General features: G+C 35.5%; 1 protein-coding gene across 1 annotated transcript; it reads left to right on the forward strand.

Annotated features, from left to right (window-relative positions):
• Positions 1-202: 202 nt before the first annotated feature.
• Positions 203-13876, forward strand: SPATA22 (spermatogenesis associated 22). The gene is made up of 8 exons (XM_036092842.2): positions 203-245; positions 2012-2140; positions 4039-4099; positions 4228-4323; positions 7024-7366; positions 9764-9893; positions 10346-10443; positions 13685-13876. Exons 1-8 carry the CDS (start codon positions 203-205, stop codon positions 13874-13876), a joined length of 1092 nt encoding a protein of 363 aa, XP_035948735.1.
• The last annotated feature ends 1258 nt before the right edge of the window (positions 13877-15134 follow it).

Here is a 15134-nt window from a genome sequence, read left to right on the forward strand (position 1 = left end):
AAGATTCTGTAAAGTGATTCCCTTATCAGGTTTGAAACCGTAGTGTTAAATCATAATTTCAGTAATTACTAGGCTGAGAATTTGATTTTTTTTGTTGATACAATTTGAGTTGCAAATTTCTTTCTTTGAAGATTTAGTCAGACAACTTCATTTGTAAATTTGGAATGCTAAAGAAAAGTTACAGACTTTGATATTGAAGGAAATGAAGAGAAACCTAAGTGAAAATTCAACTCGAAGTACAGCAGGTATTGAAGAATTTTATTGTTTGATTTTATTTATTAAATTTTTATTTTAAATTTTGTATATTTTTATATACCATGTAAACCATGTGTAGTTTATAGATGGAACGTTTTGGAAGGAGCTTTTTAAAAAGATTGAACATATAGTCTAGCCTCTTTACTTTTTAGGTCCAAGGAAATAAAATAACTTAGTCAAAACATTTAGTGGCAGAGGTGGGAGTAAAATGAAACATTCCTGGATTTACCCTAGTATTCTTTCTACGAACTCTGTGTGCTTGAGTTGTTTTTCACTTTTAAGCTGAAAACATAGAAATTGATTTATTTCTATTTGTATTTGTGACTTACTTACTTAAAATATTTCCAGAAGCACTTCTGTCTCCCTAACAATTTCCCCTACCATTTCTGCTTTCCCAATTTATTAGTTAGTAGAAGGACAGAGGGTAAGAATGAAGAGAACCAGGGGAATGGTGATAATACACAGTGTAGACAGTAATAACTATTTATGGTGGCTGTGTTGTATTCTAGCCATTTAATTATATGTATTAATTTATTTAATCCTTACACCAGCCCTCTGGGATAGGCATTATTATTATCATTCCTGTTTTCCAGATGAGAAACTAAGGCACAGAGAGGTTAAATAAGTAATTTATGAAGTGGTGGAGCCAGCATTTGAACCTAGGAATCTGGCTCTAGTGTCCATGCTCTTAATCCCTGTATTATCCTGCTTCTCTGGGTATGTCATAATAGCACAATGAGTTAAGGAGATTGCCCAAATTTATACTTCAAAGTTGTGATTCAAAACCAGGCAATCTGATTTCAGAGCTCACATAATTTTCCCAACCTTTTATCAGACAGTTATCACAGAGTCTGTGTTTTTCCCATAGTACAAGTGTTGATGGACCAGCTAGAGTATGATCTAGTGGCCAGATATCTGAACTGAGATTTAGGAAGCTTGGGTCCTATCTAGGCACTGTGCAAGGTTTTTGGAGCCCCCCCTTTTTTTGTCTGAGATCCCTTCTAGTTTTAGTGTTTATAAATTCTGACTTTTATCTTGACTTGAGATCCCAGGCCTCCCATCTGGAGGGCTTGGAGGTAATATTTATTTATCCCTCATGTGGATTGAATATTATCACTTTAAGCATTCTGAAGATGATCCACAGAAAATATGCATTACAGACACCTGGAGTGCATGTTAAAATTGCAGAGTTTTGGATTCCAAACTAAATCTGTTGAAATAAAATTTATGAGAGTGGGGTCTAGGAACTGGCATGTTAAGCACAATTCCATGTAAATCTTAGTCAAACTAAAGTTGGAGAACCATGGCCCTAAAGATTGTGCTGTCATAATCCAAAGAGTCGTTAGGATTTTGGAAAGCATGGGTCAGAGTTTGGTTCTCCCTCACCTCTATTGTACTTGAAGGGCCCCCTCCAGTTGACATGGTAATAAGCAAGCACAGAAAGGAAATAAGGAAAACAAAAAGTGGATTTGGAAATGGTTGGGGGGTGAGGAAGGAGATGGGAATTACTTCCATGCAAGAGGAATTAAATCAGCGTTAATGTAGAACAAGAAAGGCGTTTTTATAGAGACAAATGCGGTTATTTGGGACCTTAAAAAGAACGTAAAAATCAATCCAAAGATGTAGAAATATATCTGTGATAAGTATAAAATTAACATATAGAAGTAGACAAATTAAAGTTGTTATTATACACAGTTAATTCTATAACTGGATCTATTTGCTATTGTGTACTAATTTATTGATACATTCAATTTAGGCTGTTTGCCTGTACCATTGTTCAATCAGAAAAAGAGGAATAGACAGCCATTAACATCCAATCCACTTACAAATGATCCAAGTATCAGTACTGCTTCTGACAGTTATGATTTCCCTCCTCTACCACCAGGTAAGAAAATAAGGTGAAAATTTTTGGAAAATAGGAATTAGGATTATAGAAAATTATCATTTTTATTTTATTATAATGGAAATAGAAAGTTTATTTTTTTTCTTCTCTCCCCTATCCAAATATAGGGATTACTTGGCTCTTTCTGAACATTCCAGTACAGTAGTTTGAGTTTCCTTGTCTACAAGGGTGGCTTAGCATTTAAATAGAGTATCTTAGATCTGGAGCCTTTGTTCTAATGAAGTTGTAACCCACATTGTAAAGATTTGTTTTTTCTTTTTCAAGATATATGGCTATTGTGACTTAGGCATGTGGTGATAAAGAATGGGGAAGCTCAAGTTGCCTCAGGAATTGGGATATGTGTACACATGAACACATGAAAAATGGGAGAAAATTTAGACCTTAGGAAGGGCAGAAGCCTAAAATTTCTACTGCTTGGCTTTTTTCTCTTCTGATAGCATTTTGCCTTTTTTCATTTGTTGCTTTATTTCTCTCATCCAGTTGGCTTCCTTATAGCTTTAACTAGCCCATGAACTAAATTGTCCTTGCTGGAAGTTAACATAGCCTTTTAGTTCTAGTTCTCAGAGTCCACTGTTGACTGCCTTCTGTATCTGTTGATTAAATTCTAAAGATAGCCTTTGGTTCAGCACATCTTTTTAAGTAAGGTCACTAAAATTCTGGTTTAGCTTTATGATTAGGCCTCTCATCTCTGCAACAATTAGCTGTGGTGGTGGGTGCTGAGCCGTCTTAATATTTGCTGACTTTTTATTTCTCTTCAGAAGAAGGCACGGACAGGCAGGCATTCTGAAATATACTTGGTATATGCTGGTTATATACATTTATATATTTTTGAGGATACTTTAAAAATCTTTAATAGGATTTTTTGCAACTAGAATTTTAAAATTTCTCTCTCTCTCTCTCTGTGTCTGTATTTGTTAATTTCATCCAGCATGCAACCATAGGCCTTACTCTGCTTGTAAATCTATAATTATTTTCTTTTCTTCCACATTTGAGGAATTCAAACTAGGAATTTTATATTATTTTCATTTTTATCTATAAAAGATAAAAATTCACATGGATGTACATAAATGGGCATTTATCTGGTCATCCTCTGCCATCTTAAAAAATTCTCTGACATTTAAAATATTTTTATAAATAGCATGAATGTTGGCTTTGAAAAATAACAACAGTTGGAGCTGCTCCATAGGGAAATGTTCATCCTCCTGAAGTACTGAACTGTCCAAGCTCTGAGCAATATTACTATCTGTCAGAGATATAATAAGATTCTTACATTGGGTAAGAGATAGGGCTAGATCAGTGTTTTTCAAATTTTTGTCTTGATCCATTAGTCTGGTTGAGAACCAATCTTTAAAGAAGGAAATAGAAGTGAATAGAATAGAGTAGAAAATGTCAGGGTGCATCACACATGGTAGGGATACAAATTGGTGTTGCAGTTTTGTTATGTTCGCTCTCCTTTGTCTTTCTCTTTCTCTCATGCACACCATGCATGTGTGTGTTGTGTGTGTGTGTGTGTGTGTGTGTGTGTGTATGTTCTGGGCTATGATGTACTTTTTGCTGTGGGTTGGGATCAAAATATTTAAGAAACATTGATTACACTGAATTCATGCTACAGAGTACAAGGTACCACACTAGAATTGATCATGGAAAAGATACAGATTAACTATTACCTTTGTTTAAAATACAATGGGAAAGAAAGACATCTATAAAAATTAATAAGACAAATTCCACAACAAAGTACTGTTGAAGAACATATCCATATCTTCCAAGTCCTTTTCTTCTGCAGGCTTTTAGTTTTCTACCAATTAAATAAGTATGAAATAATTATTTTTTTTTAAATGCTACCTATCTTACTTTTGTCTATGCTATCTCTATCTTTTGAGATTGGGCCTGGGAAGCTGTGGATCCAGAGTTGCCTCCTTTAATGAAAACAATGAACACAGGGTAGGTGGAAAAATATACCGGTGACTGTAGTGTCTGTTGCTGACTGATGTTATTTTTCATTGTGTATTTTACATTTCTCACTTTGGAAACAAACTATTAATATTTAATAAGACATGTTTCCTTGAAAGGCAAATACCACATTCAGTTTCTCATCCTCTGAGAAGTCAAGATTCTGTGTGTAAGTCTATTCAATCAAATACTGAAAGAAACAAGAGTCATTGGAGGTGAGTTTACTTAAGATTTTTCTTTCTTCTATTCCTTCTTCTCTTTCCCCTCTTTTTCTCTCCTCCATTCCCTGCTCCTTCATCTCTTCTTCCTTTCTCAGGCAAAATTACATTTAGGAAATTTTTATACTTAATAGTATAAAAACATAGCAGTATTATCTTTGTTTTATAAAAGAAGTTTAAAAATGCTATATAAAACTTTAAAAATAGGCAAATTTGTCAGTGAATATGTTTCCAAAGAATTCCTCATTTTATAATGAAATTTCTGCCAATATTTATCATCATGCTATGGATCATTAATAATCTAATTGACAGTAGGTGAAGAGTCAGGAATAACTGTATTTTAGTGTTGGATATATTTAGAAATTGACAACCAGATAGAATGGTCAATCTCACCCTAGTAAGACAGTCAGCTCCATGGTAAACAGAACAGAGTAAGAAAGAAAGATGATGACCAAAATGCATATGCATAAACAGTGATAGGTGCTCAGGAAATGATGACCATCAAGGAAGATGGTGAGGATGCTTCTGGATCATTGCCGTAAGAATCTAAGTTTAATCCCTAAATATGATGAAAAAATAAATAGATAGGGAAAGGACATGGATTATTTGTTAGGTTGGATTTTAGTATTCTTGAGTAACTAGTAACTACTGAAGGAAGTAATTTTGGGAACAAAGTATTAGAAAAACAACATCAAACACATATCATGTATCAGTCTTATTTAGTGCTTTGATATGTTATTTTAATTATCCTTACAACAATCCTGTAAAGTTAATATTACCTTCACTTTTATTAGAGATACCATTTTTTTAAAAGGGAGAAACTTTTAATAAAATAGTTAATAAATACATCAAAATAATATATATATTTTAAAATTAGTTTTGATCATGCTAGTTTTCTCAGAACCAGTTAGTTACTTTCTTTAGGATCAGGGCTTATTACCTAGGCCATTCAGTGGTTTGAGATGGTCCTTGGAGGCACAATTTCAGCTGCAGGTGCTATAAGAAAATCTGTTCTGACTAGCATTAGAGAATTAGGTAACATTGTAATCTGGACAGGCAGTCAGTATTAGATATTCCAATTTGAAATCATAGATAATTTATCAGATAGTTGGAATATAACAACAGAAAATCCAGGGGCAAAAACCATTTGAAAATCCAAGTAGGCAGCTGGATCTCCTGAAGCTCTTTTAACTGGTTCTCTGCTTAGCTTTAGAATCTCTGCTTTACCTTCACATCCATGTAGCCTCAGTAAGAGCTTGTTCTTGGGATCTCACTGGACACCTAGATCCAAGGAGAAGAATCCAAAACAGACACTACTCTTCCCTTCTCAGAAGCCACTACAACTTAAGCGCCTTTCATGGTTGATGCTGAGGACCTGGCTGAGCTGGATTGGCTGCTGAAGCAGCATCTTTGTGTGGGCTCACCCAGGAAGGTCAAAGGACTATGGTTCTTCCAGGGCTTGTCCCCAGGCCAGGAGCACTTCCTAGACAAAGATGTGGGAGGAAGTTGCAAATGCGTTGTTTATCAATAAGGAGTTGTGAAGTGGAAAGAAACTTTTCTAAACTGAATAATAAATGTGATTTCTATAGCCATGAGAGAGGAAAGGCAAAATTTGGTTTCTGTTCTCTCTATTGAAAATAAAATTGCTGTCATATGAAGAGGTGATCAATGTAGGACAAATTTTATGGAGGTGTATCAGGCAGGTAGTTAATAAAAATACTAGTAATATTTTTTCCTGAATATTGTGATGTTTATGATATTTATCAACTTTTAAAAGTTTGAAGTTATTCATGATTTCTTTTCTCATTATTTTCATACCTAATTTTGTACCTAATTTACTTAAGACGGCTGCCCACATTATACAAGCTTCAGGCCCCATAAAGTCTGGACTTGTGCCTGGTCACTAGGGAACCTGGACTTTTCTTTGAATTATTTTCTCTAACAAGGGATGAGTTGTATTATTTGCCCCCTTGTAATACTGGTGATATTTTCAGGAAAATTATCCAGAAATAAGAATTTGTGACCTGGACTAGTTTCTCCCTGTGGAACTCTTAACTGGTCTGCTTAGAAATTATACTTTTGATTTTGGCCTCATTAACATCATGTTCTCATCAGCTAATATAATTCACTTAGATTAATGTAGCTACTAAAATGTTGCAACAGATTCATAAATTGGGCTTTTAAGCTATGTAGTAAAAGTACAAAATTTCTAATCAAATAGTTATCTACACTGCCTATATTTATTCTCCTTGTGATTTAAACTCACCTATAAGCCATAGTTTAACTTGTTAAAATTTTACTTTGTAGAAAATTTAAAAATAAATGTATAAAGAAGCAGGCAAATGTCCTCAGAATCTTACCACTCAGAGACAACCACTATCGTATGAAAGCTTAATAGTTTAAAAATATACTTTATAGCCCTGGACTCTGAGTTGGGAGACTAGGATTCTCTGGGTTCCAGATTGACAGTAACTTGTTGTATAACTTCAGGCAAGTTACTTCCTCCTTCAATTTCGTCACCTAAAAAGAGAGGTATAATGTATTGTAGGGTTGTTGTGATAATGTATTTGGAATTTCCAACTAGTCAGTAGTTACAAAGTACTTTATAAACCATAATTTTTCACTATTAATTTTTTAAAAGAAAAAGTATATAGAAACAAACTAATACTAATTAAAAAACAAACAAACCTATTACAGCTACAGGGATGACAACAAAAATACCAGCTGGAAAACTTGGGATAGAAATGATGTTAGGCCTCAGTGCAAAAGAACAAACCTGGTGGCAAATGATGGAATAAATTCTTGTCCGAGGAGTTGGGAAGCTCAACAAGGGAAACAATTAAGAATATCAGAACCTCCTAACTCATCTCACCAAAGAGAAGCTGAAGTACTCAGACAAACACATTCGTCAAAAATACCTGGCTCCACAATGAGAGGTCTAGACAAAAACAGTGTGTTACAGGCATTTAAGCCTAATTTTCAACAAAATCAATTTAAGAAGAAAATGTTGGATGATATTTCAGAAAAAAGCACTCTCAAGGTAAACTTTTAAATATGGGTCATTTACATTTAAAAATGAGATAAATAAATATTTAGATTACAGAGATGAGAGCATTTAAAATCAATCTTATGGCATGCATTACATGGTTAACACAGATATCTAGTCCCATTGGCATATATGAATGTTTCCAAAATATTTTCTTAAGGATTGTGAATGGCTGCTCCTTTTTGTAGTTGCCTTAGAGTGTCCTACTGGGTTCTGAATTTCACTGTTGACTGATTATTGAGATGATGAGAGTTTATCCATTACTTACAGAAATTCTCCCAGTTCTTCATGTGTCAGTCTAAGTTTTTTATAATAGCGGTCAGCAAACTCTTTTTGTAAAGGGCCAGATAGTAAATATTTTTTTACCTTACGGGTCATATTGTCTCTCTTAGGTATACCACTCAACTCTACTATTGTAGCTTGAAAGCAGCCATAGACAGTTCATAAGTGAATAGGTTTGGCTGCGTTCCAGTAAAAGTTTACAAAAACAAACAACAGGTTAGATTTGGACTGCAGGCCAGAGTTTATTTTACCTTTCCAGCTTCATATTCCACAGTCTACAAATCGTAGCCAAAAATGGCTATATACTAGCCATTTCAGACCCTTCACAATTCTCTGAACATGATATGCCATCTAATAGGACTCTGCTTTGGTTTATATTTTTCCCTATACCTGTACATCAGCCTTACTTCCTCCTTTCACCACTCCTTGCTCTAATTGTTCTTTGTAAATATCTTTTATATATTTTGTGTGCTGGTTGTTCACTACCTTCCTTTCCTTGTCCCCTGGCCCAATAGATTATTTACTCTCCACTCTTCTCTATGCTCTGGAAGTCTGAGTTGTCCTACATATTGCAGCATCCTGAGGTCCCTAGGCTAGCTCTTGTTAGGGGTCAGCCAGTGGGAGTCACTGGCAGGAAATCAGAGGGTGGAGAGAGAGGTTGGGTTTTCCCATTTTGTCCCTGTTTAAATGTTGTGTTGTAGGCAGTAGCTGTCCCTAAATGATACAGCTCTTCCATGAGTCCAGCTTTCACAGGTGTGGTAATTTTATTTCTTTCCCTTGCCCTTTCAGCCTAGGAATGACAGAAATCTCTTACTGTTGTTAGTCTTTGAGGGCTTAAGTACCCTGTTTGTTCTGCCCATACACCTGTAAGAAGTCTTTTCAACAAGCCATTGGGGTAAATTTTTTTTTTTTTGCTAAAAATCTAACTAATGCAGCATATATCATAGTGGCTTGCTTGCTTTTTTTCTTTTCTTTCTTTCTTTTCTTTCTTTCTTCTTATGTCCCACTTTACCAGTATTTATTATTTTTTTTAAAGAGCAGGGGGAGAAGCAGAGGGAGAGGGAGAAGCAGGCTCCCCACCAAGCCAGGAACCCGATGTGGTGCTCGATCCCAGGACCCTGGGATCATGACCTGAGCTGAAGGCAGATGCTTAACCATCTGAGCCACCCAGGGGCCCCTCATAGTGGCTTTCAACCTTATGTTTCCTTGTACAAAAGAATGATATACTGTAGTTACCTTAGTAACTTTATGGCAGTAGCTCTCAATGGGAGGCATTCATATTTTGGTTAGGAAGGGGAGGAGGAGGGAAGGTAATTGTAGTTAGAAAAAAAAGTCCCATCAAGTATTCTTTGATGTGCTCCTACCCTCACAAAGGAAAGTGCCCTCTTTCCCCCTGGGAAATTAGTACCTTGACATACTGTATTCTAAGTTGATCTTTAAAAATGACAGACACATTCTCATCTTAGGGCCTTTATACTTTGCTATTCCCTCAATCCTCACTTAACAACCTATTTAAAATAGTAATTCCTGTTTCTCTTTATCCTTTCACCCTGTTTTTTTTTTTATTCATAGAATATATCAATTCCTGACATTCTATTATGTATTTATTTGTTTGTTTTCTGAATACTCCATTAGAGGGCAAGATCTGTGAGATATCTTGTCTGTTTTGTTCAGTGTTGTTTTCTCATTATCTATATTTGGCACATAGTAAATGCCAGTAAGTACTTTTAGAATGAATGAGTGAATGTGTCTGGCTCCACTCTTAGAGTGTGAACACATTAGGGAAAGGAACTGTGTTTTACTCACCTGTGTTTATCAGAGGATTAGCACACGATGCTTTAAAAATATTAAATGAATACACAAATGAGTGAGTGAATGTCCAGACAAATAATTCTCTTCTTGGTTTATTGTCTCCAAGTACATCCTAGTTTCTCCTCCTATAAAGTGCTAATGATGTCTTTTAAATTTAGGGGAATAACTGTACTAAAATTTTCAATATTTTTTTACATATTTTATACATAAGGACCTAGAATCTTTTCATGGAAAGTGAAAGAGTATGATGAAAAAAATGAAAGGTTTTTCTAATGCTATGTTTTTATTTTTCAAAAGGAAGGCTCATTGTATCAGTTAAAGCTTAAGGAAAAAGATAATTCTTTAAGAATTATATCTGCAGTTATTGAAAGCATGAAGTACTGGCGTGAACATGCACAGAAAACTGTACTTCTTTTTGAAATATTGGGTAGGTATAGTACTTCAGAAAACCTCAGTAATACTATTTGGACAATAGTTTTGAATGTCTATAGGAATACCTAGGGGATCTGAAAAATAAAATTTGCAAAAGGAGATTATGGTTTATGAGGATTTTCTTCACTTCCTGGATTTGTTATTGATTTGTGTGACTTAAGATATATTTGGTTATTTATGGTAGTATTCTTCTGATTCATAATGTTAAAATGTGGAAGACTTTTACAGGGGCTCTGACTTAACCCCTGAGTTGGATAGGGCCAGAAGTTTTGTTTTTCTTAGTATAAAACAGCTTCAGAGATACTATTCCCTCTTAAGATGTTGTCTTTATTATTGTATAAATAAAACTGGAAGAGCTTGGTGTAGGAATAAATATTACTTCTCACTGTTAAATTTTATTTGCATTTTACCAGCACTGATTTTCTCCCCTATTTTAATGTTGCTTAGCTGTTCTCGATTCAGCTGTTACACCTGGTCCATATTATTCAAAGACTTTCCTTATGAGAGATGGGAAAAATACTCTGCCTTGTGTATTTTATGAAATAGTGAGTATTTGTTTAAATATTCTTTGCAAAGCCTGTGCTAACAAAACATGCAAATGCGGGCTACAGTTCCATTGTAGTAGAAATTCTGTTAACAATTTGGTAATACTTTCAAAATTCTGTTTGGTTTTAGTTCTGACTTATAAAAGTTTATTTGTTCAGGGGCGCCTGGGTGGCTCAGTTGGTTAAGCGGCCACCTTCGGCTCAGGTCATGATCCCGGGGTCCTGGGATCGAGCCCCACATCTGGCTCTCTACTCAGCGGGGAGCCTGCTTCTCCCTCTCCCTCTGCCTGCCTCTCTGCCTACTTGTGTTCTCTCTCTCTATCTCTCTGTCAAATAAATAAATAAAATCTTAAAAAAAAAAGTTTATTTGTTCAGCTAATATAGATAACCTACTATGTGCCAGGTGCTGTGCTAGATGCAAGGGATACAAAGTGGAATGTAAGTGCTAAACAGGTCTTTCTCTCAAAGAGTTTATTATAATCTCAGATAGAAAGAGTTACATAAGTGTTACACTGTGGTATGATAAATGGTAGGGTAGAGGTATGTACAGTGTGCTATAAAAGTAGATAGGAAGGATGGGGCAGATCAGAGAAAGATTTTTTAAGAATGTAGTAACTTATCTTACGTATTTAAAGAGGAATAAATGAAGCCAAAGTGTGTTGGGAGAGGGGAGACGTGGGAGGAATGCATTCTTAGGTGAGAGGGCAGCATATGCAAGGATATGAAGCTGAGAGCATAGATTGTAGAGGAAACTGCAAGTAGTTAATAATCACCAGAGTGTGGAAGGATAGTGGTTCTGAAGTTGGAGGAAGGCAGGGAGTGGGCTGGGATATAGGAAAGACTCTTAGTGACAAAGGGGGCTGCAGGTGACAAAGGAGGCTGGAGATTTTGTAAAACTTACATGCTTTTTAGAAGAGTTCGGTATTAATTCTGAAATTGTCCTTAATTCTGAAATCAGGCTTGGATTCCAGTTTTACTCCACCATTTACTAGCTATATGACCTTGAGTAAGCTGCTTAAATTTCCTGAGTTTTTTTAACCTGTAAAATGGGGAGACTAATTCGTACTTTGAAAAGTTGTTATGGAGGTTAGATAATAAAATATATGAATGTACATCTTCTGACACATAGTAGATGATCAAGAAATAGTAATTATATTATTAATTTCTATAATATCTTTAATGCTTATTTTTTCTAGTCTGTTAAGTTTATAAAAATCTTTTATTGAAGTATAACGTATACCTAAAAGTTTACAAATCATAATTGTACAGTTCTATGAAGTACCTATGAAATATCACAAAGTGAACATTACGAAGGCTAAGAAATAAAACACTGCTGTCACCCTATGCATCCTGTGTCTCCTCCCATTCACTACCTCCTGTCTCCTACCTAAAAACAACTACTATCCTGACTTTTAATATCACAAATTAATTGTTTAGTTTTGAACCTTATATAAATAGTATTATATGGTATGTCTTTTATGTCATTCCCTCAACACAATGTTTGTAAGATTCATCATGTTGTTTCATGTACTGTAGTCCATTTATTTATATTTCCATGTACAATATTCTATCGTAACACAATTTAGCTTTCTATTCTGCTGGTGGCATCCAAGTTTCCAGATTTTTTGCTGTTACGAATAATGTTCTATGAATATTCTTGTATATGTCTCTTGTGCATATGCACACATTTCTGTTGAGCATATACCTAGAAGTAAAATCACTGCATCATAGTGCATGTGTATGTTCCAGTATAGTAGTTATTTACCAAAGAATTTTCCAAAGGTTTGTATTTATTTACACTCTCACAATCAGTGTAGACGAGTTAGTTTTTCTGCATTCCTATCAACACTTAGTACTGTCAGTCTTTTTTATTTTGGCTATGTGGGTGTTTAGTGCTATCTTACTTTTCTACAGTTCCCTGGTGACTAATGAGGTCGGACACCTTATGTGTTTACTGGCCACTTAGATACCTTCTTCTGTAAAGTCTGTTCAGGCCTCTTGTTCTTTTTTTCTTTTTTTTTTTTTTTAAAGATTTTTTATTTTTTATTTATTTGACAGAGAGAGACATAGTGAGAGCAGGAACACAAGCAGGCGGAGTAGGAGAGGGAGAAGCAGGCTTCCCGCGTAGCAGGGAGCCCGATATGGGACTCGATCCCAGGACCCCGGGATCATGACCTGAGCCGAAGGCAGACGCTTAACGACTGAGCCACCCAGGCGCCCTTGTTCTTTTTTTCTATTATTGTTTTATCCTTACTGATTTATTGGAGGGTTTTTTTCATGTGACTATTTTGGGTACAAGTTATTCGTCCATTATTTGTATTACAAATTTTTTCTCATACTCCATAGTTTGCTTTTTTAGTCTTGATGGCTTTTGAGGAATAGAAATTCTTCTTTTTAATATAGTCTTTTTAGCAATTATCAGCACTACCTTTTGTAGCTAGTGCTTTTTATGACCATTTGGTGAAAGCAATTCCAGAATACGTACCTTTAGTTAATGATTGAGAGGATTTGATGCTGGCTGGTGTTTTTCCATTTTACTAGTCCCATGAAAGGCATAGCCCTTTTGGGTCCCAACCCTAAGCCAGGGGTGAGGATGGGAATGGTGACCAGAATCTCTTTTCCTTGGGAGCCTCTGATTCCATTTTTTTATCTCCCAGTCCTAGGAGCCTGTCAAAAGCTCTGCTCAGTTTCTTAGACTCTCAACTGCCTTGACTGTTCTTGACAGATAATCTCAAGGGGGGAAACATCCCTAAATGTCAAGCCCCACTTTGGACTCCTGTCCTCTCCCAGATGGGAGTCTCTCTACTCCCTCACTGCATTGGTATCTCTCTAATGTCTACAAGGAGATTTAAAAATATTTCATCCAGCTATTCTAGTTGTTCTTGGCTAGAGAGTTGGTCTGAACTACCTGTCTGCTGTCTACTGGAAGTGGAACTCTAGCAGTCTAATAAAGTGAATAATTCATGTGCCATTACACTGGGAGTTATTCAGTCTGTTAAGAAGCAACAGCTCACCAGCTTGAAAGAAGCCCTACCCAAGTGAAGGTCTTTCCTCTGTGATAGGGCACCCATATATGCCTAGCTATCATGGTCTTACCAGCGGTGGGGCCCTAAATCAAGTCAGGGAATTACAGCTTTTTGGGGTGATTCATATTTAATTGGTCATATGATTAGTTTTAAAAAACTGAAATTCAGATGAAGTAAAAAAATAACTTCTTTGATATTTATTTTTTTAAAAACAGGATCGTGAACTTCCGAGACTGATTAGAGGCCGAGTTCATAGGTGTGTTGGAAACTATGACCAGAAAAAGAATATTTTCAAATGTGTTTCTGTTAGACCAGCATCTGTTTCTGAACAAAAAACTTTCCAAGCATTTGTTAAAATTGTAGATGCTGAGATGAGGTATTATACTGATACAACGAATGAAATTTAAATAGTGATAAGGGAAGTTTAAATAGTATAATTTAAAGCATTTTCCTATTATTGTTTAAATGATCATCTCCATGGTTATAGCTACTGTTCTTTTGTATTTCATTTGTTGAATTAAAATATTTCAATCCTTTTAAATGTGGAAAGAGTTTTTTTTTATGAAAATGGTACATTTGCTAAAATTAAATAACCATTTCTAGATACAAATGCTCAAAATAATAGGAATAGATGCTTATTTAACATGATGTAATAATATCTTTGAGTCAGCCCAAAAGCCAACATCAAGCTTAATGGGGAAATATAGAGACATTCTCACTAAAATCAGGAATAAGACAAGGGTGCCCACTATCAGTACGGTTACTAAGCATTATACTGGAGCTACTAGTCTATGCAGTTCATTTAATCATTTCAAATATTTAGTGAGCATATGTAATATATATATTTATGTACATATTTATATATAATTTGCATTTAATTCTCTATTTCCTTATATCTGTCCTTCTAAAATGCATCTGCACTCTGGTCTTTCCTCTCTACATCCTCTCCCTGCCCTCATTTTAAGATCTCAGTTGCTTACCACTCTATGAAACAAACAAGTGGAGAATGATTGTCTCCACCTTCAAAAACAATCAATCAAGATGGAAGAATCCCTTGGAAGGTAGATGAAAGGAGGATGCAGAGGATGATAGCAAGTTTTTTTCTGGCTTTGCAGTTACTGCCTTATACCAAAGATTCAGTTGTGATGGCAGTTGGGAGATGACATCCAGAAAGATTGGTGTACACTTCTATAGAATATGGTATATACTTTGAACCAAGAACCCATATATGGTGCTATTTCTCCCATAGCCATGATTTAGGAATTTGGGAATCAAGAGGTGGTAGCAGGACTGACTCTTGTCATTATTAGACCAAATAATGTACTCATAAAATTTTTGCTTCCCTGACAATTTTAGGCTGCTTGTTTAGAGATCTTACTTTCTGTTGTAGTCTGGGTTGCTCAAAATGTAGACAAAATCTTATTATTTGCTAGTAGTTTATTTGGGACTGTTACCTCACAGGAAGAGACAGAGGGATGTAAATAGCCAAGAAAGTACCAATAACTGGGGTGGCTTATTAAGTTGGCTGCTACTGGTGTGAATAAGGCTTGATGAAATGCATCATAGAACCGTCCACCTGAGTGAAAATGGGGAGCATATATTCCTTAGCTCCCTACCACTTGTTTTTTTTAAGGGTTGGAGCATGGGTCCCGAACTCCCATTTTC

The sequence above is a fragment of the Halichoerus grypus genome, chromosome 2, assembly GCF_964656455.1.
Source record: "Halichoerus grypus chromosome 2, mHalGry1.hap1.1, whole genome shotgun sequence".
In the NCBI taxonomy this organism is placed as follows: Eukaryota; Metazoa; Chordata; class Mammalia; order Carnivora; family Phocidae; genus Halichoerus; species Halichoerus grypus.

Bases quoted from the DNA above. Each gene is read 5' to 3' on its own strand.
- SPATA22 (XM_036092842.2), top strand. From the start codon at position 203: ATGAAGAGAAACCTAAGTGAAAATTCAACTCGAAGTACAGCAG. The intron at 4,100-4,227 runs GTAGGTGGAAAA...TTTCCTTGAAAG, and splicing joins ATGAAAACAATGAACACAGG to GCAAATACCACATTCAGTTT. The intron at 4,324-7,023 runs GTGAGTTTACTT...AACCTATTACAG, and splicing joins AGAAACAAGAGTCATTGGAG to CTACAGGGATGACAACAAAA.